Here is a 26,257-nt window from a genome sequence, read left to right as displayed (position 1 = left end):
TGCACTCCATTGTTTTCAATAGAGTGTTCCATATTACAAATGTTCTAATACTACATAAGCAATTCTTTCCTTCCCTCCCTGAGACATAGCAGCATGAAATAGTCACTGTGTTGTCGATAACCATAGATGAGCAAAGGAATTGACAAGCATTATGCACAATGCAAATTGTTTATATGCGTGCCACCGATTTGCTACATTTATAGTAAAAGGGAAAAGAAAAGGACAACAAATTAAAAAGGAACGGAAACAGAATACAACTATGAACACTAAATTCCACTGGAGACCCATCTCAGTTAGTACCTTGCAAAGACAGTGCCAAGGGAGAGGGCACAGAGCCGCAAAACAGAACAACCAACCACACCGCTACCCTTTACAGCACAACAATCCCGCTACCCATTACAGTAAAAGAGACCAACTATAGGACAAATTCTATTTCTTTAGCACCCCTCATCGACTTCTTCGAGAGGGGGTGGGGAGTAGCTGACCATTTCCATTCATGCGGGGGCACTCATGTAATATTGTGTCTCAAGACCGCGCAAAGTCCTGCTTCCTCAACCTACATTTGGCTTTTTTTCTCAGAATCGCTGTCGCACATTGTGCTCACTTAAGCAGTTCTTTCCGCTAACCCCATAGGCGAGGCTGATCCGAGGCTTTCCAACACATAGCAATTTGGCGCTGCACCAGTATCAGTGGCGAAACTATGCAGCTAGTTGTGGCAGCATTCACCTTTGTGTTGGGACGTCACTGAAGTTGTAATTAGGGGTGGGTGGAATTTGCTTAATCACGTTACACAAAATCCGCGAACACGCGGAATTGCTTGTTCGCGATGCTTTTTTACTGTTTGCAATAGCTGTTTGCGTGCTCGAGGTGAAATATCTCACGAACACGCATTTGAGAGCGCGAACAAGCAGAAACTGAACAGCTCATGCTTAACTCATGCGCTTGCAAACTTCTTGTGAAGGCAATACTGTGTTCTCGCCTAAATGTTGACTCTGTTAAATACATAGTTCAGTTAGCTGCCCACTCATGCTAAAATTCTTTCTTAGCAAGCCCCTTTATTTCTAGGCTGTGTAGGGGCTAGTAGGTTGTTTGAATTTTGTAAGGTGGATGTCTAAGAAGGAAATGAAAAGAGCAGATCCAGTTCTTTTAACGAAAAGTTGTATGGGTGTAATGGAAATTGGAAACGAACGGGCCAATGCAGATAAATGCATGAATGTGCATTCAGGACAAAAAATATTGAGGACATTTACAGCATAAGACCGTAGAAGGATATAGGCGGTATAATGTATGGAAATTACAATATGACTAAATTGCGCATTATGTAGAATCATGGCACTGTACACCTCACCGATGACATCACAGCTGAAGCCATAGGTCTTGTCCAGAGGCCAAGCCTCTACGATTGGAGAAATTTCAGAGAGCAGCTGCTAAAGTGAGGATTGTTGTTACAACTGGTCGTGTGAGATGGGGATCAGAAATTTATACATGTACAACCTTGGGGATGAGAAGATGAGGATGCTATAGGGCATTTAAATCCCCGAAAGGAGACATTGTGGAACATTTTTCTGGGAAAACCAAGAGATAAGGGTTGGTAACCCAGGTTAGGATGGTCCAGTAGCACAGTTAAAATGTATTTAAAAAGATGAGCAATAAATGTGTGGAATATCACAATATAAATGGTGGTTTTGCAAGAAAAGGAATAAATAATTAATGAGGTAACATGTAGCAGTTCTTGGTTAGGTTAAATGTATTCGCGTGACTGTATAATTAAAGCATGAAGATCAGATTTCATTGTATGAGCTTGACAGTCCTTTGTTTCTTTATGTGTTGTTGGAATTGAAATGTATCCATGTTTCGAAAAGCAAAGATATATTTGTACTAAAAGACTACTATGTATTTTCTGTTCAGCGTTGCATCTTCTACATCAGCTAGAACATGTGAGGTAAGTCATCACATCAAAACAGGAAAGGCTGCCTACTTACTTAGCATTTGTTCTCTTCTTCTTTCAGCTCCGATAGCTGCAGGCACTGGTCCCAATTTCTCCCTTTCAGATTTGGAAAGTTCTTCGTATTACAGTATGAGCCCGGGAGCAATGCGGAGGTCCTTACCTAGCACGTCCTCTACCAGGTAATTGATGTGACACTGCCTTTGACGTTATGCTTGTGGCACCTATGGAAACATTATTTGTCAGAGCTGATGTTGCTTAAGAGTGTTTTATTCTACATTGTAGAAGGATGCACTGGTGGTTGCAATGATGCAGTTGTGTTCCATTTATGAATCCTCTCCTTCTCATTCACTGTTTTAGGGAGGCCCAATTAAATATCATCCAACTGTGCTTTTAACTAGGCAGGTACCATGTCCCTTCCAATGGATGTTTGTGAATGAAAGCGGTACCAGTGGAGGCGGAGTTTGGCGGCACCAAAGATGGCCGCTCTGTTATTGTGTCTTGTGGGCCATTGCATTTCACGGGCACTGCCCTTACTCACTGAGGACATGCACCATAAATAATTATTGAACATGCATGTAGTAATGGAGGAGCATGTTATGTTGTAACAAGTATGGAATCCTCTCACACACTGGGAACATTAAACATTCACCCTGCACCACTATATTTGATTGACTGGGGACTGTGGCGTCTCAGATGTATCAATCTATCAGACAGTAAAGGAGAGGAGTATTTTCCCACGTCTGACTGGGAACACTGCGTGTTGGACCCACTGTACATGTTGTTGAGGCCAACCACGGGTGCAGACTGCTGAGGTGGGGTTGCAGGCGATCTGACAGGGGGTGGGGCCTCTGCATGGTAAGCCAGTGATGGCGAGATGTACCAGAGCATGCCTAGGGACAGTGGGAGAGATGTACTCTCGTGCAATACAGCAAAACAAAACTGAAACTGAACCTGCCACGGGCAACATCAATCCACAGACGTCATATTAGGAGAACCGGTTGGTATTTACATTACTAAATAGGTTAATAAAAGCAGTGCATTGATGTTCACCTCCTAGAACATTTCCCCTTGAAACGGAAATGGCTTGTCTCAACCTACTCTCCCCGTGGGACACTGCATCTTGTAGCGAGCAGAAGCTAGTCAGCCAGAGGTCACCATCCACCCCTTACTCAGGACGAGTAGAATGGGAACAGCTTCACTAACAGGATCCCTTGACAATTTGCAACCAGACGATTGATCATTTCTTCCTTAAAGGAGAATGGCTAAAATAATTACTTAAAAAGCAAAAAAGTACTCCACAATTTACATACCAAAAGGTCTGACATTGTGGGAAACACACCTGTCAGGATCTGAATCCTTCAAACTGCAGTGTGACTTTGTGAGTTTAGTATCTGTGCAAACACCTTTTTAGATACAGAAAGTATTAATTCTGGGCTTACTAATAAATGTGGTGTTTCTATCCTTATTATAAAATCCCTCCCACATAAGATTTGCAAAACTTCGACTGACTCCAAAGGAAGACACATTATCGTAACTCTGAGGAGCCTTGACTTGGTACTGGCGGTGGGACCTTTCTCCCCCCCCCCATAATCCCTGTAAACTCCTCTTCCTTTTTCAACTCTCAAGACTTCTGACTGAGTTCAACCCCCAAGAGTGCATTATTAGGAGGTGACTGAAATCTAATAGCCCCTGTTTCTGTGCAAATCAGACTTCATTGACCAGTGTTATAACATTGACCAGTGCTATAATAGTGACTTACTTCAAGTACTATGGCTGCATAGATGTTTTGAGATTATCGCATCCTGATGAGAGATATTTTAATGTCCAGTCCACAGGGCATGGCCTTAGACATTGACTCTTGGTGTCCAGTTGTCGTGCAGTACACCATTCTCACATTTACACAAATGGGGAGTGCGTTTGCTCCATCAGTAGCAACATTGTATGTCAGTGAGTTTGAGTCCCAACATGTGTTGAAAAATGCCAACCCATTTGCAGCTAATATATTGTTTTTGAAACGATATATAGATGATATCGTTATGCTTTGGAGAAATGACAAAGACCTACACATATTTATTGATTGGCTCAACCAGAGAGATGAATGTCTGAAATTTACCTTTACAGCAGACCGTAAAAGTCTGGATTTTCTCGACATAACAATTTTCATCGAAAATGGACAGATTGAGACTAAGACCTACTCAAAACCCACCTCAAAGAACAGTCGCGATAACTTGCCGTACAGCCAATTCCTGAGGCTTAAACGTAACTGCAGTAAGACCAACGACTTCAGATCACAAGCAAAAGAACTCAGCCAAAAATGACAAAAAAGAGATTACCCACAGAAAACAATAGCGAAATGCCTTAAAAGAGCAAAATATCAGCCTAGAGAATGCCTTCTCCAGACCACAATAAAAAAACAGTCACTGACCTGATGACATGTGTAACAACATTTTGTCCAGCAACATATGATGTGCAAAAGATTGTGAACAAAAATTGGCGAATTTTGACAACAGGAAGATTCAATTGACCAAAACCGAGGTTCGCGAATAAACTTACCCGGAATATAAAAGACATACTTGTACACACACGACCACAGAAAAACCTGAATATCCCAATGACAAGGAACTTCGAGATGGCACCTATAACAGGCCACTATCCTTGTGGCACCAGTCTGGTGTGCAAACGAACTACTGCAACAAAGACACTACAATTAACGGACACACTTGCTTGGACACAAAAGCAGCATACCAATTGCAATTCAACACATGTAATATACATGGTGACATGCCCTTGTGGAAAGAAGTACATTGTGATGACAACCAGGAAAGTAAAGACGCGGATTGGGGAACATAAGAGTAATATTAAAACTAAGAAAAACACAACAAAATTGTGTGCCCATTTTTTAGAACAAGGCCACAAGGCAGAAGACCTCAGATGGACAGTTATAGAAATGCTGCACAACATCCATAACACTGAAAGAATCCTGCATGAAAAGGAGCAGAGAAGGGTGGACCGTCTAAAAACCAATATAGACGGATTAAATGATAGTATACCATGGCACCAATTTTCCAATTAGACACTACAATAGAACCTCTATCTAAGTAGATTAGGCCGTAAGAGACTCATAGGATAAGAAAGCTATACACGCGCCTCTCTACAAAACCCCTACACTAATGAATATCTACCAACTTGAGGTGTCTTTAATACTCTAGCGGGACATATCACCAGTCGATATAGTCGAGTTTTTTGTCTTATTGCACAATGACAATCAGCACTCATTTTAAATAAACTCAATCTTATCCCCTGGAAATACAATACGAACTAATTAGTCTCGCAAAATGAAAAAAGTGGCGAATAATGGAAAGATGGACAACGTCCTCTGCATTTTTCACTCTTTAGTTCTAAACTTTATTAAGAATCACAATCGTATTCACGAACACAGATAACAGTAAAGAATCTCGGAGAGAGAGGTAGTCCTATCTCTATCTCCATAGTGACTCGAGACTACAAGACGCCCGGCACGTCCTTTCCGTGTCCGGGGGCAGAGCCAGCACCAGTAGCGGAGACGACTCCATATGCAGGTAAGGAAGGTACGGGAGCATCTGCCCTTGTACCTTCAGACTCCTGACGAATGCTCCAGAGACCCGGATGGGCAAGGAGGGGCAGAAACATGTTGACTGATGTTCATAAGTGGTATAATAAGATCTAGTTACATGATCCATAAGAATACCCAATTTTTTAACTAACAAGCTTTACCTCACTTATATTAAAATTCGTATTTGAAGTAAGCTTGTCTTGCGTTTATGAGGGTTTCTTAAGTAACTGAGGTAAACGCAGTTACAAGTGTTCATTCTATTTTTGATTCTTTGTATACTGACAAGGGGAACTGAATGGACAGATATTCCTCCTCCCTACCTGTTGATCTTCATTAAACTAGGGAATAACCAGTTGAGATTATTGCTCCTTACTACGCCGCAGAGAAGGCTTTTGACTGCACTGCCTTTGCCTACTTCTTTTTCACCATTAAAAGAGTGTTTCTTGGCCAGGACTTCATATCAAAAGTAAAATGGCTAATTGACACCTCAACTGTTCAAGATAATTGCAGGCCGTTTCTGTCACGACCATCTGCAGTGAGAATTTGGACATGTCAAAGGTGACTATTGTTCTCCCTTGTGATCCTCCTGACTTTACAACCTCTTTCAGTAACAATATGAACCTCCAATGACATTACGGGTACACAACCCTCAGTAGGCTACATGAAATATTTTCCGTATGCAGATTATATACTCTTCTTCCTTACTGTGACTCCCTTACTGCTACAAATGTCGACAATTCACTTCTTTCTCCTATTTTCTTGATATACAAACACCAGGACAAATGCTAGGTACTGCATATGACATGTTACACTACCAAAGTCTTCTGTGGATATGATATAAGTAGGAGTGCAGATCACAGAGGATGACAGCACACGGGTGAACCTGAACCCATTGATAATATGAATGCATAATGACTGCGATGGACGGAATTGAGTCTATCCATGTTGGGGAGGATGCAGATGGGTAAAATGACAGTAGCAACTAGGTTCAGTGGCTTGTTCAGAATGTTGTCCTTATTAACACACAAATCCTTCCTGACGCAGACTGACAGCTACATAAAAGCATCTATAAAAGGGGGACATCACCTGAGACAGAAACTGTTCAAATCACATACTACACTGCATCTAGTTGGCTATGACTCCCTCACATGCACCGCTATTTGTCAGTTCACCAACTTTCACAAATTAACCACCCTATGCACGGGCAGCATTAGAAAGCAATGTGCAGAACAGTAAACAGGACATCTACAAGGTATGTGCCTACAGGTCACTGCCAAAGACTCTAGATAATTGCATGGTTGGAGTCATTTTAGAAAACTGGAATGATGCACAAAAAAAACCAAAAGGTTAAAACTCTCCTACAGCTACATTGCTTGATGAGTTGGTCCTTCCTCTGTCTTATTACGGGAAGGACCAATCCGAATCAGGATTCGAGGAGGTATTATCAGGATTCTACACTTTTACAGAACACTTATTTTTCAAAAGCACCTGAGTCAACCATTAAAATGTTATGGCAGGATTAATTGGGTCGAGAGCATACAGAAGAGGACTGGCTCATATCACTCAAGATTGAAAAGGCATGACTGAAGTTCCAATACTTAAACATCCTAGACAGCTGGTACTGAGCCCCACAGCAAATCTGTAATGCAAGCCTCCTGACTCATTCAGAATGCTGGTCCTGTAAACAACTGGGATGCGACTTTTCTCTACGCCTTCTATGTGGCACTCTCCTAAGCTGGTCGAATACCGGTCCGACAAATTGGCTTTGATGTCAAACTCTTATGCACCAATTCTCCCATCAGCTCTCTTAGGCCTTAATCAGGATACAATTGATATAATAGGGCTGACCAATCACTAAATTAGATGGATAGCAATATCAGTAGCTGTAACCAAGTTTTTCATACTTGCATGTGTGGATGGCAACTATACTCATACAAGAAGAATGGTTAACTGCATTGCTGCATGGTGCTTCTTGGGAACATGTCATTTACATAATTAACATTAGGTTTGGTTTCGATATGGGGATAGTTTATAGGCAAGTTGATATACACCAGTGTGGGCGAGTTCCCAATGAAACACAAACTATCCATCTTGTGAACCCTATATCTCATTGTCTCCCAAGAATTATTCCATCCAAATGTGGTCAATTTTGAGCCATGCTCATATTATTATTATTATTATTATTAAAACCATTTATTAAGCGCCTGGTTACCCAAAAACAGTGTGTCCCCGCGCTGAATACTGCAAAAAAAGCTTAGAGGACAAGACAGAAGTGAATCATTAGGGAGCAGAAACGGAAAAAAGGTTATGCCTGGGGAAAGAGAAAAGTTTTAAGTTTTCTTCGGAACATACTTTCAGAGGGCTCCATCCGGAGGCCGAGCGGGAGATCGTTCCAGCATTTGGCAGCTAGAAATCTGAACGAGCGTCCGCCCATCCTGGCTCTGGTGATTTTGGGAAGTTTAAACATCATCGTGCCGGCTGATCTCAAGTCTCTAGTGAAGCGGTGTATCGTAAGAAGATCTTGAGTTGACACGAATGACAACGAAATTGCATACAGTTGAACACATTTTTACTGCATGATTTTGTCTAAGGTCATGAGAACTAATTTACTTTTCCTATAAAAAAAAATTGTTAATTGATGAGTGTTTCTTACAATAGGCATATTCGGTCCACTTGATTTCCTCAATAATGTTGTTATATAATATTGCCTTATGCAAATAGGTCCATGGTTAACTTTCACCTCTGAATATTCTTTCAATGCATACATTTACCACCCCTCCTTGTTATGAATTATGGATGTTGGTATAGTCACTGTTTCACAAATAAGTGCCTAGCTACCCTCATGGGTAAGAAGCAGCGCTGTACAAATCCACCTTATATTACATTACAACCTTATGCATATTATCTTTGCCATTCTAAAGGTATGCATAGAGCAAATCTGTATACATAGACTTATCCTCTTAATGTTCTGTTATGAGATGTATCACAATGATTACATATTAGGCTACCCTTTTCTCGTGAAGAATATATAGCCAAAATAAGAAAAGGAAACTGCCTCTAAAATGTCCTCTTAGTTATGTCCTACTCAACGGCTTACAAAACAAAGTGTCAACTCCGATGTGTTGAAAATTAATTCTTCTGAATTTATTCATAGAAAAAATGATTCAAAAGACAGTAGCAGACTTCTCAGCGGAGCCCACAACCTAACCAACATTTCGCCCACTTCCAGAAGCTTCCTCGAGATGATTGGCCAATGACCTCTGTACGTTTTATGTACACATGATTGATTCATTTGATACAGATGTGTCATTTATATCCAATGCATTTCAAAGGAAAGCTGATAATCTGCTGCTCACAATTTCCAAAAATAAATCACCACATTAAATGTACATTTCATTAATCCTCACAAAATGTAATATCTCTCCATATCAGGTTCTTTCTTTTGCAAAGAATGAGGGAGAATTGTCCAAGAATGCAGTGTCTTTCTACATACGTGTGATGTTTTTATGCATAACCACCAATATTCAAGATCTTCTGGTTGTTTTCCTAATGCTTTGCTGCCAAGGTTTCACCAGAGCTTGATCATGTGAACCTGATCAAGTTCCAGCCACAGACAGCATACTTAGTTTCTTTTTTGTCAGCTGTCAGGAACCTTGATATTTCTTACATTTGAGGTGGTGGTTGCTACTGAAACTTTCTTGCTATTTTGATCCTGTATTTCTTCTTTGTTTCTTAAAACTACACGCACGCACACATCACCCGCACGACCCTTCTTTCTCTCTCTCGCTTACGACTTCTTTGATTTATTTTCCTAAACATTCCCTTTTCACTTTACAAACTGTCGGTTGGGAACAATCCTTTCTAAATGCTACTGACTATGATGCACAGAATTTGTGGTTTCAGATGAAGATGTGTAATTATTGGGCATGGGTCCAAACTCGCTGGATCCATGGCAGATTTTCAGAATAACCATACATTATGACTTATATTTTGATTAGTTGTATGCAAATCTGAATATGGCTATTAAGAGAAACTAGCCTAGATCTGACCTAGATTAGAGACCCCGATCTAGCCCTAGACACTTCCCCTGTTTATGATTATACTACTAAATATCGACCCCCAGCATATTGTGGTACAAGTATATTCTTACCGACCTGTTGATATTTTTTTCGATATTTATGCCCCATTGATATTCTTGAGCTGATATACAAGGGAGCACACCTTGGATCAGGCCCATTCTGCTGCCTGATGACATAACCAGGAAGGGCCAGCATTCAGTTGTACTTCATTCAGTGGAAATGTGCTCTAAGGTCATACACTAGTTACTGCAATTGGGACACTGTAGTAACAGGGATTTATGAACCAAGTGGCCTAAAAATTCACGATGCTATTCTTCTGAGCTACAAGACGTTCTGATGCTTTCATGGATGTTTTTGAGTGTTCAAGTCCTGTGAGGAAATGGCATCCAAGGTCCCTGGTCCCTTGCCCTGCTTGCTACACTTGGGATATGCCTGATACTTACCAACAGTGCCTCCTTCCGTAACAGGACAGTGTAGGCCCTAAAAGACAGTAATCTTGTATGAAAAATCACAATTAAGGTGACACTACTGAGGAGTGCACGGCACCAGAGAGAGAGGAAAGTCTAGCTTTCCTAGAACATTAGGACTTGCTAATTTTTACAGAATAATGCACAATACTCCATAGCTTAAAAAAACAATACTTGGGAGCATTGCTGCGTGTCAGCCGCATTTTCTTGAATCTTTGACCTCGGCAAGACTGATCCTTTCTAGATGCCTTTCAAGCACAGAATACAACACCTAGAAATGAACCACACAAGTTATGGAATGGCTGTGGATGTAATATGTGAAATGGTTTACAAAATAATGCTGATAATTGTAAAATGCAAACCTTAACTTAAGGACCCCTGAGAGATAAGAGATAAAGTCTCATGAATAGGCTCTGCAATTTTGACCTTTCGAGAGAGGTGGGAAGCGTGGTGAAGACAATAAAGAACCAAGCATTTGGACTCACAGCGAAAATATAGTGCAGTTCTTTCTGCTCGGGTGAGGAGACCCCTCCGTTCACGGTGAAAGACAAGAGAGTCAACCATGTGCTAAAGGAAAGTAGAAGGGGCCCAAACCGGACCGTGTGGGAAGTTTGGCCTAGAGGTGAGCCTACTGGGAAGACCCATTATACTATGGTGAAAGAGGCTGCTGGAGATACGAACACAGGAATGCAAGGCAATCTCATCCATCCAGGCAAAGGAAAACCATGGTCTACAGAAGACAGCTAAACGTGGTTGACACAGGTCCAAAGAAGTGAGGACAAACTCCTTCTGGAGATATAGTGGAGCTTCCTTGAGAAGCTCATGGAACAATTGCAGCACAGATACACTGGGGATATAAAGCAGGCATCAAAGGAAAAACACTTGAGGTGCACTAGTCTTGCACCCAGAAGTGCCATGGGTTAAAAACTAAGGACCAAAAATAAATTGAGGCATACTGCACGAGGGGCCAAGCAAGTGTAAACTTTATATCTGCTTTCACATTGACAATCTTTTAAAGGATTATAGTTTTGTCACACCAGTGATAATACACTCCAGTGTCTGAAGATAACCTTAAAGGCATGCAGAAGGAAATGCTGCAAAAGTGGAAAGAAGATCTTTGCCTCAATTTGCACAGATGTCGATCGTTGGGGCAATAAGTAAAAACATTGGAAGAGACAACTGGCCACCAAGCCCATAAAGAAATAAGCTGTCTGAAGACTTCACACAGATGACAAACCAGAAAATACTCTTCGTGACAAATGCAAAGACCTGGGAAACAGAGCAAGGAGAGGTAATATCAGGCAGGATGCTTAATGTGAGAGAAGATGCCGAAGAATTTGATATATTGGAAGTTATTAAAGTACTTTTTGCCCACACCCTGGGATTGAAAAAAGGCAATTCTGTTGCTGTAGAGCAGGCAGACTCGCTATGTGGGAACATGTTCTCAGATGAAAACGCCAAGGAACATATTGTTTGAGGTTGCGGGCTGGGTCTGTGGGTGGGCTCTGGGCGAGGGAGACGGTTAGCTGGTCCTCGGTGGGTGCGGTAGTGTGTGGTGGGTTTCCGGAAGGTGAAGTGGATGCAGCGGTGGTCGGTCCAGTGGAGTTCGGTGGTGCGGTCGAAGAAGACGTGGGTGCTCGCTGAGAAGATGGGGTCAAGCGTGTGGACGGCAGGATGTGTGGGTGCTGTGACCAGTTGTCTGAGTCCGAGGTTGCCGAGGTTGTCGATCAGGGTGGAGGAGTTGGCGTCGTTGTTGTTCTCGAGGTGGAAGTTCAGGTCCCCGAGGAGAATGTAGTCCGTGGAGGCGAGGGCGTGTGTGCTGACAAGGTCGGTGATGGAGTCGCTGAACTGCGGTCGGGGTCCGGGGGGTCTGTAGATGAGGGTGCCTCTGAGGGTGGTGTTGGAGTCAGTGTGGATCTGGAAGTGCAGGTGTTTGGCGGTGCAAAGTGGAGGGCGTCGGCGTGTGTTGAGATTTTGAGAGTGTTCCTGTGGACGATGGCAATTCCTCCTCCTGTTCCGTTGGTGCGGTCCTTGTGGGTGATCTTGTTGCCTTTCGGGATGGCTATGGCGATGTCAGGTGCCGAGGAGGGGGATCAGCCAGGTCTCTGTCAGGAAGGCGACATCTGGGGCATTGGTGTCGAGTAGGTCCCACAGTTCGATGGCGTATTTGCGGCCGGAGCGGGTGTTGAGCAGGATACATCTGAGGAAGTTTGTTTCCTTGTTGGGCGGGTTGGCGGGCCGGATGCTGGTGAAGCGGCAGTTCCGGCAGGAGAAGGGTCATTGGGTGCGTTTCGGGGAGGCCTGGCAGCAGGTGCGAGAACGTCCAGCGTTGAGTGCGTGGAGAGTGCTGGGGTCGTAGTGGAGGCGGGCGTCATGGTGTGTGTGGGGGCCAGGGTTCCTGGCGATGGGTGCTGTCCAGGCGGGGTCGGGCTCAGACGGGCTTGCCTTAAGTGCGCCTTCGGCGCGGCTGCGCAGCGTCGGGCATATATGGGGAGGTGGGAGGAAGGAGCAGCTGGGAGGCGGGAGCAGCGAATGGGCAGTGGGTAGTCATGGGGCGGGGCCCCAAGGGGCACAGCGGCGGGGGAACGAGTGGCACAGAAAGCAAAATGGGGCACAAAAGAGGGGGAAAACAGTGTCACAGAAGGCAAAAACGGTGCACAAAATAGGGGGAAACAGTGTCACAGAAGACAAAAATCAGGGCACAAAGGAGGGGGAAAACAGTGTCACAGAAGGCAAAAACGGGGCACAAGAGAGGGGAAAAACAGAGTCACAGAAGGCAAAAACGGGGCACAAAAACGGAGGATGAGCAGACTTACGAGCAAGTCCTCAGCAGTGGCACACAGGCGGAGCTGTGCGGAGGGGGAGCGACCTACCAAGAGGAGATTTTTGGCTTTCCTGGAAAATTTTGTAAAAGTGTTTGCCCCACAGAATGTGACGTTGTTAACTAAGGTAGAGGAGAAAGGCTGAAAACGACAGGGACAGCTATCGAAGGGATACCCAAACCTTTGAAGCACTATTTGAATTGTGGGGCTTTCAGATCATTTGACCTTTTAAATCTAGGTAATAAGTTATACCTGAAAGATTTTGCCAGCAGGTTTAATGATTTTGTCCAAAATGTGATACATGAAGAGCAATCAGGATTCATCAAGGATAGAAAAACTTTTGATCCATATAGGAGACTGGATATCTTGTTGAAAAATTCACTGGGAAAAGAGTAAATATAATTTTGTGTTCTTTAGACTCCAAAAGAACATTGAACAAGGTGAGTGAATCCTTTATGTGGAATTAATGTTGAAGTTTAGATCGAGGAATGGCTTTTTTTTAACGGTTATACCTTCATACTAACCACCCCAAGATAGGTCCTTGGGGAATGTCATACCTTCGAAATAGTTTGAGATGGATAGGGTGACAAGCCAGGGAGGCCCATGGTCGTCCATATCGGTTGCCCTAGCTCTGAAACTACTAGGCACTAAGATAAGAGCCTATACACAGTTCACACAAGTGTTCCTGGGTGGGGGAAGGGAAAACATCGAATCTATCGGTTTACACACTACGTCATGCTATCACTTATGGAAGCCAAGTCAAAAGAAAGGCAAACTGAATAAGGGACTGGAGCGGTGGTAATAACACACACCAGTACAACAAGGAAATGCAATGTTAGCAGAGATTAGTCAAATTGCTGATTAGTTCACAGGAAACAGAGGAATGAATGTGTGTAGCTATGAAGAAAGATGCATGAGCACATTGTATTATTGGAAAAGATTGATTGATGCACATGCTTAAAAAACTAAAACAAATTTGAAAAAAAGAGCAATGCCTGATTTTTTTTCCAGCCCAAACAAACTCAAAACAGATGCTGGCCTCACCATTTTTTCTCTAGAGCATCTGGGACTCGATACCCAATGTTAATTAAGACTAGTTGTTTATGGTATAGGCATTTCCTTAAAGTAAGCAGTAAAGTGCTTCTAAGAGACTTTTGGACTATTTATGGAATATTCTGTAATTTTATGCAGTACCCAATAACATTTATTGCCCCCATGATGGGAGTAAGAACATACAGTGCCCATTGTATTGTATTGTAATTGCATTTATATAGCATTGTGTTAAATAGTTATTAAGGTATTTTCAAGGACTGTTCATATTTGAGACATGAGCTGCCTATTTTTAGTTTAAAAAAATAATTTGATGCCATATCTGTCTGTCATGGGACACTGATTCAGTCTGGTGAAAATGGCTGCTAGCTCTTCTGTACAAATTAGAGAAACATGTTCTTTAAATAACTGAATATGCAATTGTCTCGCTCATTTGGGCCAGGAAAGTTGCACTAGGACTCATGCAGCTGTCTTTGACTGACTGCAGCTGAGGAAACGTATGGCCCATTAAATCCATTTATAATATAGATAACGGAGAGGCGTGGTTCTTTTGATTATACTAGGAATATTTTGTATTTGAACTTCTTCAAAAAATCAAGCTCCAAGTCTTGAGATCACTGTGTGGGGTTGATGACAGAATACTCACTTTCCTGCAGGACTGATCTCTCTGTTGGTCAACCAATAATTTTCATGAGAGATAACATTGAAATGAGAAGCGTCCATTATTTGGGGTTGACACAGCTGATAGATATCAGATCCTCCGTCCATGGCTTTGAGCTCAAAACAGAGTGGGTTCTATAAGCATATCTAGCTGCGACGTGTCTTTGGTCATATCTTACCAACCAATCACTCCGTGCCTACCTTTACCGTAGTGTGGTTGGAACAAGGTTAGGTTTCTCAGGCTCCCCATGAATTAAATGGCCTGTAAAATCCCACTAGTACACAGCTTCAGACCTTGACTAAGAAGAATTAGATGGATATCATTGATGAGTTGCAAGGTTAGTAATTGGAGGGTGCATTATTTTCAAGTTCAGTCTAACTAGAGGAGACTACGATACTTCACACTCCGATATTTGTATTACACTCTCGAGCATCTGAATTAGATCTTAGAAGACTGTTGAAAAGCATCCTGATATATGTTGGCTAGATGAGGCATGGATCCTGCCCCACAGAAGGTAAACAAAGAAATATATACATTCAAGGATCTAAGTGTATACATGATCATCAACATCTGCAGTGTGATTTTCAGCCTTGTTTTAAAGCACATAAAAAATTGACCATAAGTGAAGAATGGAAATGCTTGAATTAATCTTAACCATTGACAATTGAGGTGGTTTCACTCCATTCTTTTATGTGTTGCGCTCTGTTGCATTACAGAGACCAACCGTAAGCAAATATGGCCTGAATGCACCATATAAAGGCGAATTAGCCACGATCTGCTAGGTTGTGCTTCCTTTGAGTGGAATAGAAGCAACCCTGAACACATTTCAGACGTGTATTGCCTCATTGATCAGGTGCAGCTTTAGTTCCTATGGTAGAGCGAGCTCCAGACCCTTGTCTGGGCATACCCATGCTAACCTAAGACAAGTCACTGGGATAGAAAAAAACATGGTGGATGGAAATGCTTTATTCATTTAATCATAACCATTGGCAGTTGCTGTGATCAGATTGCATTTTATTGTTTTTGTCCACAGTGCAATGACAGACCGTAACTGACACTCTATTCACATGAAGATTGACCTAAAAGGACATTTTAGCCCAAGTTGATAGGTTATTCCCCTTTTGAATATTAACACAAGCAACCCTAGACGTGTCTGAGTCTAGTCATGCCGCATCAGTCAGATGCCACTTGATTTCCTGTTGCACAGTATTTTAGATAACCCAGGTGTGGGTATACGTATGCCTCTTTATGACGACTCACTGCAACAGATTAAAGGTGATGGCTGAAAATTATCGACTAATCTTAGCCACTGCAATTTCATGGGACACATTCTATTCCATTGTTTTCAGCTCCATGTGACATTATAGAGAGGGATCAATTATAAACTAATCAGTCTTATTCCAGCCCCAAAAAGCTCAAGCCATCCGGAACCACTAGTCCAGGTTTCCTCTGAACAGGAACTTACTCAAGCAACCTTAGACATGTTTCAGTCTTGCTGAGAATCCCCATAGAGGTACAGCTTTTGTTCGGCGTGGCACACTGAGCTATGGGACCAGCGCCTAGACACCCTCATGCAGGTGTGAGCATGACTAGTAGATGGCTTTGCATGTGCTTTCTCCTTTGTTCGCATTGTGTCATCCTTCAGATCCCTCCATCTCCTCCACCTGGATGTCTTACTGCTCAGCAGAGTTCACTGCCCACAACAGAGACAAGGTAACTGCTGGTCTGGCTAAACACAGAAGGACATTCTCAGACCTGAAGGAAATATTCTTGCCTGACCCATGCTTTATATTCACTGAAAGAAAAGGCCTAACAAGGCAGGTTCTGAATCTAAACATCAAAGGTTTTATTAGATGTGTTGATGTTCTGTACTTGATATTCTTAAATTGTATACGAATGCTGTCGTTTTTTACTGTTTCTATTATTTGGAATGCCTTTTGTAGGCCGCATTTCTTATTTAATTAAGATAGTAACATTTTTAGCTTATACCATATGTGCAAACAACAAATGAACTATGATAAGGAGTAAGCGCCTACGAAGGGATAGAAAAGCATCCACATATACTATAAAAATGGTTGAAAATTGTTAAACGATTAAATCAACAGATCTTCTTATTACATATATTTGAATTACTACTTTCTCAATGTATGCTTAGTGAAGACAGATGGCTGTAATAAGCACAGCAAGGGAGAATGTAGGAGTGTAAATATTGTTAGAAAAGCATACGTTTAAACTATTTAAAGGATGTTGAGTAATTGTTTAAACCTTAACACGTTTTCAGTTTACTCCACATATATGTTATCTTTTCCAGCTGTCTTTAGTAACTTAAAAAGACAAGTATTTTATAAAATGTATTGAACGCAATTTTTAGTGATCCGAATCATATTCACATTGTCCGTCAGTCAAAATACTTTACTTCGATCACACAGATCAACAGAAAAATATCATACTATTTACAAAGTGCAAAATAGATTAAAAAACAGTGCAGCTGTTGTCATAAACAGATAAAATTATAAAGACAAAGTAGAACAATTCATAGGCTAAACACATTTACAATTTACGAAAAACTCCACTGATTTCATCCCTATTATAGTGGCCCCGGAAGTGCCTACTACATCTTATAGGCACTTATCCAGGTTGCCATGAGAAATGTTGCCTCACCGATGACATTGGGCCTGGATGTACGAGTACTTAAAATTCTAAAAGCAACCTGGTATCTCTTAGTACCAAAACTCTTCAAAGTGGGACAATCCACTTTGCTCGCAAACTGCTGTACTGGGGGCGGGGGCGGGGGGCAAAAGAACAATAAATATTATATTCACATTAATACTGTAACGGTTTTATATTTTACGTCTCTGTTTTGTATTAAGGACTTGTTTTTTTTTAATTTATCACCGAGCATTCTCGGTTTTGTTTCAGACATGAGAAAAATTCAAATGGTAACATATTGCAGTTACATTTTAATCTTGAACAGAGTCGCAGCTGTCAAGTTCTCATCAGTCTCTCCCTCATAGTAATATTTTGCTTTGCGGCTCGTTGGTACCATAGTAGCTTTCCTGAGGTGATGTTATGTTATCAACTCTTGGTCTAGCGCAGCGAATCGCCCCCAAAGGAATATCTTGGCGCTTCTGCTGAAGTATTCTACTAATGAAAACTGACTAAAACAGCCAGGTTTTTAGGAGTTTTTTTCCTTAACTTTCCCATCTCTGTGCACAAACTCATTGTTAGGGGAAGTTTATTCCAATAGAAAGGGGCCAAGTAGGAAAAAGACCTCTCTTCAAATCTGGCGGCACAAATCTGTGGAATTTGAAGGAGGGCTTTGTCTGTAGATCTCAGCACTCTAGGACTAATTCTATTTTTAGGTAGGGTGGAGCATTACAGTTCGGGGTTTTATAAGTGAGACAGTACATCTTGAAGATGAGTATTTTCCTTATAGGTAGCCAGTGTAGAGAGTGAAGTATTGGGGCAGAGGGAGAGCCAGACAGAAGATTACACACCAGTCTGGCTGCAGCCAATAGGTCTCACTTCCACCAGCAAGGAAAGCATTTCCATACTCGAGACAACTTGTAACTAAGGCTTGAACTAGGACTAGGGTTTTCCTAGAGGTAACAAGAAGGCAAGGAAATGCTTTCTTCAGTAGTCGCATGGTGGCAAAAAAAGTTCAGCTAAGGGTAGAAACGTTCTTTTTATGGACAAAGACATGTCCAACTTGATGCCAAGATTTTTAACTACTTGTTTTGGGACGGGGCAGGTCCTAATTCAGATGGCCACCAATCCGACTTTCAGAGATAGAATAAAAGTATTTAGGTCTTCTCTCCGTTTAATTGCAGGCAGTTGTTCGACATCCTGGAGGCGATCCTCCTTATGCAATCAGAGAAGCGGACTTTCACCCCTTCCAAGTCGGGGCCAAAGGAGATAATCAACTGAGTGTCATCAGTGTAAGAAGTTGTCTTGAAACCACATGCCTTGACAATTTGTGCCAAAGGGGCAATATAGACATTAAATAATGTGGGACTGAATGTAGACACCTGAAGTGCTCTTTTCCCGACTGGTAAGGTGTGTGATTTAAAAGGCTTCAAGGAAATGGTTTGAGAGCGGTCTTTCAAGAAGTCATCAAACCATTTAAGTGCTTTGCCATAGATCCCAATGTCATATGTGAATGAGAATCTCGTGAGAGACCGTATAGAAGGCTGCAGTTGGATCCAAGAGCACCAGCATCATTGAGTCCCCGCATCGAGGGATAATCAAATAGTGTCCATGAGAGAAAATAAGGACATTTTTGTGCTGTATCTCGTTCTAAAACCTGACTGCGATAGATCGAGTAGCCAGTTCTCTTCCAAAAATGTGGAAAGCTGCTTATTTGTAATACTCTCCGTAGGAGAGGAAGCAGCGAGATAGGTTGAAAATTTGAAGATTATTGGGGTCACCATTAGGCTTTTTCAAGATGAGGGAAACTAAAGTGGTTTTCCAGATGATAGGAACTGAGGCTGAGTCCATGAAAAGATTAAAAAGAAACGTGATGGCAGGCGCAATTAAGTCGGAAAACTTTCCATGACACCGGGTGGGCACAGGTTCAGTGGTGATCCTGGTTTTGCAGTCCCTACCATCCTCTGAGTTTCCTCCAGAGTACAAGGGACAAAACTTTCCAGATGAAAAGTCGCCTTAGAAGAAGGGAAATTAAAATCAGGAAGACTGTCAGGTTGGCTCTGAGTTGGAGGCAAATTAGCATCAATACTGTTTTTTTTGTCTTCAAAGAAATTGGCTGAGTCTCATAACTCTCGTAAGGCTGGGATCATACGTGCACAGGCACAAGGTTTAATAAACTCATTAAGAGTTCTAAAGAGAATTTTTGTGGAATTGCCTGCTTGATCAATTTTATTTATATTAAAGTTTTTACTTTGCAAGGCTGGTGTGGCCACACTGGGCGCTGAGGTGGGGAGGGGTCACTTGCCTTTGGGAGGGATGGGTGCTGTTCTTAGCAGTAACTTACGATTTAAAAGCACCTTCCGCAGAGTTCCTTTTGCATCCAGTTTTCAGGCAGTAAAGTAAGCCTTTACGAGTGGTCTAAAGCAAATGAAATGTAGGTGAGAGAAAGGCTATGGAGAAAAGAGGGGCACTTTTGTCTAGTGGTTGTGAGGGAATCTGAGGCGGTGGTCAAGGGAGGAGCCATAAATGATTGCTACACCGGGCGCCAACAGCTCTAACGCTGTCCCCGAGCTCAGTTCTTGCTGTGTCTTTCCTTTGGATGATCAGCCCCATCCCATTTTGTGCCCATATGCACATGCAATGGTTGCACCAAGCGGCCAACAAGGATGGGCGCATGCTCTGAGTTCACCCACGCTCTGGGTGACCTTCAGAACCCCTTGTGGAGTAGGGCACCTGTGAGCAAATGCTGACAGAATGGATTCCTTTTGGAAGAAAGTCATGGATGTTCTAGCATGATCTGGGGGCTTATTTAGCGATTACAACTTGTGCACAGACCTTATGCTAACCTTATGTCCTTGCAAACTAAATTACAGAAGAGTTCAAACAAACAGCTCTGCTCTTCAGCAATCTTGCTCATAGTGCTCCCATGTCACTTTCAATTGTACACCACTAGCAGTGAACATGACCCTGCTTCTTTGGAAGCTATGTCGACTCCACAAGGATGAATGCAGTCAAGGCTGCACAACCCTCCTTAAGGTCTTCAGGGTCTCCATCAAGAGCTGGAAGGAAGGCTTCCTCTGCATTGGCTGACACTGTGGAGTCTCTCTAGAAGGGTATCATACAAGGCTGCATGGGGCAAAATGCCTGTTAGGGCTATCAGAGACTGTAGCCATCTGTGGGTTGTCCCTAAGAGTAACTCTGTGTCTCTTCCCAGTGGGCACCTTCCCTGATGACATTCAGAATGTGTGATTCCTTCAGGATGGCATAATTTGGTGTGCCCCACCAAGGCCTAGCTGCCAATGTGCATGCTTCAGTAAATTTGATTAAGCAAAGATTTTCCCTTTTCTGCATGGGGAACGCCCCTGTGTAAATATGTGAATGACCACCTACCACTGTATTGGAGCTAATGATGGTCCTTTGCTTTACTCTTCTACAGTAGGCATCGCACAAACAGCTGCAGAATATTCTGCAACCCTATGAGTCCGCTGGAGCATTGAAATAGGCACTTTTATGTACACAGTCCCAAGAAGGAATAGACCTTTCATTAATTCCAATTAGTGCTCCGTCTTGGAAGTTGTTATATTCTCATGAAAATAGTCTTGATAATGACTTAGGGCCTGGTTTAGAGTTTGGCAGACAGGTACTCCATCACAAACGTGATAGTTATTCTTTCCGGCTTATTACAGGAGCATTAGGATTTAAAACACGTGTAATAAGGTGACAAAGTATATAATAGAAAAAAGAAGAGGTAGGGGGGTCTGTGGGTTGGTTTAACGACCTAGATATCTCATAACCCAATTTATAGCGAGAAAAAACAGGAGATGCAAAGTCAGGATGTGTGCTGTACTAAAACTACGAACTCGACGGAGTCATGGAACACCCAGAAATTACATGTGGCTGAAAAACTCCCATCAGACCACCATTATGGCGGAGTATCGTCACGTGGGATACAGATTGTAAATCCAAGTCTCACCCAACCCATCAAGTGATGGTGTAGAGATGGATTCCAAGGTGAACCTCTAGCCACAATGTATTTCAGTACGGTGGTGATGGTGTGCAATGTGAGTGAAAAGAGTAAAATTAACTACTGCAACAGAAAATATGTTTAATAGGCACTGTTACAGTGTTAAGACTAAAATGACGCCACATAGTGTGAAAATATGACTATGTGAAGGCGCAGTGCAGAGTGGTCGACATGTTTCAGCTATGCGGATAGATTGTATCCAAGCTTTCTTCAGGACCATGATCTAATAACAACTGCAAATGTCAGTGAAAAACAATCCTTTTGTGAATTGTGAAGCAAGCCCATATCAAATCAAAATAGTCCTACCAGGAACTTGGGTCCCCAATGTTGACTGGTGGAAAAATGGGTAAATTATCCTTCCCCAGCTTTATGTGGGAAGTTGCCTCACCTCACCCGGCACCCGCTCGGGAAAAATGAGGCCCCGCTCTGTCCGTCGGTACCTCTCGCCTGCTTCCAAAGTACATAGCCAACAAATTCTACATCAGGCCACAAATTTAAAAGAAGTCTTGAGTAGTTAATTCCTAATCGGTTTTGCCCTACTTATGTTTTTCAGGCATATTCCTTTTCCCCCTTTTTACTTTACAGGTAGAATTCCGGCAGCAATTCACACAGGGATGCTGTATTACCTCTATAGAATAGGTCCTATTAAAAGACAAAAACTTGGAGTATTTGAGAGCAGCAAGATTTTCAATAACGTTTTCCATTTTGATTTACCAAGTATGGATGTTTTGTGTTATTTTTCAAAGAGGTGTTGAAAATTGCTGCATTGTGCAACTCCACAATGTGTCTCTACTGGTAGTTACATAGCTGATGAAGTAAGAGTAAGGGCCCACTGCTTTCAAACTGCTTCTGCTTACCGCATTGGTGAATGTCTGCATTGGTGAATATCTTGCAGTAGTGGAAGATAATGAAGCCTGAGTGCAACCTTTGACAATATCTTATTATCTTCAAGAATATATTCTTAAAATATTATGTTGATTATTGGCTGTTAAACATTCATATACTTAGTAAATATGCAAACATACAAATTCACTCCCTCCAAATGAACACCTTATTTTTCACATGTGTCTATTCTAAGTGTCCTTCTAAACATCACAAGAGATGACAAGGCCATGCTCCTGTTTTGAAAGGTATTGTGCACCCTACCTGTAGCTGGAAGTAGCAAATTACACATATTATGACTTTCCATCTTCACCTGATCAAGTAGCAGAAAACTGTTCACTTAGAAAAACTCTTAGGGTGTGATTTAGGGTATGGCGGGCAGGATATTCTGTCAGAAAAGTAAAGTTATGCTATTCGCCCTATTACAAGTACCATAGGATATAAGGCACTTGTAATAAGGCAGACAGGATATCCCTGCTCTTTGTGATAGAGAAACCAATCCACCAGACTTTAAATCAGGGTCCTTAATGTAGATAAAGGTGCTCTAAACCCAAGCAGACATCTTCAGAAATATTCTGGAATGTCTGTTGGAGATTGTTGGTAACTGAGGGATAGCGCTGGGTAAAGAGAACTGTTTTTGACTCAACGCTGGATGGTCTCTGCTGGACTTGGCCCTTTGTGCAGGGTCACCCTCAAATCTTTTGCCTTCATCCCTCCTTTTTTCTGAATTTCGTTTTTGTTATCATTAGTACTCTGTGCACTTTACCACTGCTTGTGTTCACTCTTTAAAACATGGTAAAATTGGCCTACACCTAATTGGCACATTTAATATACCTTACGTCCCTGGTAAAGTGTATTTGGGCCTGCCTGACTATCTTACCAATAAATTGCAGGTGGTCCAAAATGCAAAAGCCCGTACCCTTGTGAGTTTGCCTTTGAGCTTACATGTCCCTGCTTTTGCGGGCGCTGCACTGGCTCCCTATAAAGAATAGGATTCTTTTTAAGACCCTTGTCCTGGTGCATTGGGCCTTCCATCAGACTGACGCAAGGTACCTCAGGACAAGAGCTAGTTTCTATGCTCCTTCTAGGTACATTCATTCAGCCAATGCTTTTTTGGCCAAAACACCTAGGGTTAGGTGATCTAGGGTCGAAGGAAGGTCTTTTTTCTTCTTAGGACCATCATCATGGAACAAATTGCCTCTTGAGCCACTGGTCTTTGCAGCCTCCTCGCAGTTTAGAAATAAACTGAAAACATGTCTCTTTCATCAGGGTTAATTGGTCTTTGGTCATATTGGGCAGTGGCATTTGAGGTGCAGAGCGCCAGGACACTCCTTGGAGTAACAGTGCACTGTATAAGTGCCCTTACATTACATTACATTACATTACAACATGTACCAAGGGTCTGTAAATTAAATGCTACCAGTGGACCTGCAGTACTTATTGTGCCACACACTTAAGTAGCCTTGTAAAGCATCTCTCAGGTCTGCCACTGCAACCTGTGTGCAGTTTTAAACTGTCAATGCGACCTGGAAAAATAAACTTCCTACCAGGCCTTAAACTCCTTTTTTAATACATGTAAGTCACCCCTAAGGTAGGCCCTAAACAGCCCACGAGTCAGGGTGCATTGCATTTAAAAAGTTGGACATGTACTTTTAGGTTTTACTCCTGAATTTGTTTTCACTACTGTGAGGCCTACCTCTCCAATAGGATAACTTTGGGTTACCTAATTACATTTAATAAGTGATAACTTTTGCTTGGAACAGGCAGAATTGTCATGTTTGGTCTCTGAAAGAATTTTTATTTAAAATCATCCTTAATGTGGGATTTAACGTCCCAATTTTGAAAATACCACTTTTACAAAGATGGCATTTTCTTATCCTAACCATTTGGATCCTGCTGGCCTTTGTGTATTCCTCCAAGACAGTGAGACAAAGGGGACTATGTGTTTTCAGGATGGGCAGGCAGCCATGTCCCCTGTCCAATACACATTTCAAAGGAGCCTCAGCACACTCACAAAGAACTTCGCACCAGTCTTTTGTTACCCTAGACCACTTGGAACCTGGGAAGGGATGACGGGAATATCCGGAACCATCTGATGGTTGGGGGTGGCAACTCCACATGTTTCTTCCACTTCAAAGTTGGCACAAAGTATAAAAGTAGGAAATGGAAAGATCAGACTCACTCCTCAGTTCATTATTGGACCTGAGAAGGACACTCAGAAGGCCTGTCCTGCACTTCAGAGGATTGCCCTGCTGCCTTAGGCCTTCTTTGTATTTCAGAGGACTGCACTGCTGCCTTATGTCTGCCTTGAACCCTCAGAGGACTGTCCTGCTCTGGAGGACTGCCTTGCTGCTTGCACCCGGGACTACCAGAGTGACTCAAAGAGCTAGTTGTCTGGCCCCCTGATTTGAGCTACAGAGACACAAAAAGCTACAACAACTTGACCCTGGACCCTGTTAGAAGTGAGTCCTACCCTCCAAGTGGTGCCTTCCCTGTCCTGAACCATTGAAAGTGGTGCTTAGGTGCCTAAAGACCATCAAATCAAAACTTGGGACTTAGAAAGTTTGCAGCCAAAAAGGGGACTGATAACCGAGAGGAGAGCTGGACCTACTTGCCTGCCACTCTGCTCCCAAGGTGCAATAGCAAATCCTGTTCGGCTGCTCCTTGCAAATGGGGTATCCGGCTACATGGAACCCTCGTCCGCTACAGCCGGCAGCTTGATCCTGCTGCAGAATTTTGACTTCCAAAAAAGTGACTTAGTGTGAATGTAGGAATCTTCACTGCAACTTTATCCAGCCACACCTTTATCCAGCAGCTCCCCAAAGACAACGCTGCCTCCTCAGACATCACCAGCTTCCTTGCCCCTCAGAGCTTTACCTTCTAGGATATTTTTCTTCAAAAGTTCTTTTAAGTTCGAAGGTAAGCCCAATCCACCCCTGATATCCGAATTGCGCTCGATCATGGTAAGCCATAACTTTGACTTTGTACCAGGCTTACGCTACTAGATATCTGCAGTTGGCACTTTGATTTTTTAGGCAGTAGTTTTTACTAAAAACTTTAAAACTCTGGTTATGCTGATTGGATTTTTGTCATTTTGGTCTCAAATAATTTATTAGGTTTTGTTCTCTTTTTCTAAATTGGTATGGGATTTTTCTTATGTTGTGTTTTCACTTTATTTTTATTTAAGTGCTGCATAAGTACTTTACACATTGAATCTAGGTTAACCCTGACTGCTTTTGTGCCAAGCGTCCAGAGGTTTAAGCACGGGTTAATTTAGTGGCTTTTTGTGGTTCACCCTGACAGGGATTGTAGTTGTTGTTTGAGAAGGGCTCCCACCGCGCCTTAACCAAAAACACAATAAATTACAGTCCCCTTAAAGATAAAGGTGGCACAAAGTTGGGGGCTGGATTTGCAAGTAAACAATATGATTAAAATGTGAAAGATGAAAGGCAGTTAGAAGAATGGAAGAACCTAAGCCAAAAGAGTTGAAAAGAACTGCATGGTTAGGAGCACAATGTGAGAAAGGAAGGAAAGTCTTAGCCAAAATAAAGTTTTAACTGGCTAGGACGTACATACTGGGATTGAAACGAAGAGAACAGTATCTTAAATGAATTAAGGGCCCATTCATCAAGTGGGTTTCCGTTATATATTGTACGGAGTATACAGCATATTTCCCTGGCGTTTACAATGCACTAAGCCTGCGATAGTCAAGGTACGTCCTGACTTTTACATGTGGCCCCCGGGCTGCTGTTTACTCGACTTAGCAACGACTTTCAGAAAGTTGTTAAGACATACATTATTTATGCATACATTAACTAAAGTAAAAAGAAAAGCAAAGATTGTTTCCTACACCACTTATCTTTAGAAACACCTTCATTTTTAATGATATTGTACAACAATCACGTAAAATATGATACTTTTCAAAATCCATAATTGTGTATTTCATTAGCGTGCAAAAGCATTTAATCTCAGTCCATCAGGTTCTATGAATTCATTCACAGGTATTTATTAATAGTGATAGTCCTCAAACATGAACATAGAAACATTCATGCCGTCCCCGCTCTGACAACAATGCCATAGTGAATC

The 26,257-nt window shown here is 42.2% G+C and overlaps 1 protein-coding gene across 7 annotated transcripts in view; it reads left to right on the top strand.

Moving 5' to 3' along the window:
• NFIA (nuclear factor I A) overlaps positions 1-26,257 on the top strand; it is a 453,578-nt gene that overhangs the window by 280,877 nt on the left and 146,444 nt on the right. For all 7 annotated transcript variants that reach the window (XM_078669672.1, XM_078669705.1, XM_078669697.1 and 4 more), the window contains exon 5: positions 2,010-2,127. In XM_078669672.1, the coding sequence (XP_078525798.1) occupies positions 2,010-2,127 (118 nt within the window). The remainder of the gene's footprint in view (positions 1-2,009; positions 2,128-26,257) is intronic.

Source organism: Lissotriton helveticus, chromosome 1_2 (assembly GCF_964261635.1).
Source record: "Lissotriton helveticus chromosome 1_2, aLisHel1.1, whole genome shotgun sequence".
Taxonomy (NCBI): domain Eukaryota; kingdom Metazoa; phylum Chordata; class Amphibia; order Caudata; family Salamandridae; genus Lissotriton; species Lissotriton helveticus.
Note: the sequence above shows the minus strand (reverse complement) of the source record. Positions and strands in the feature narration are given on the sequence as shown.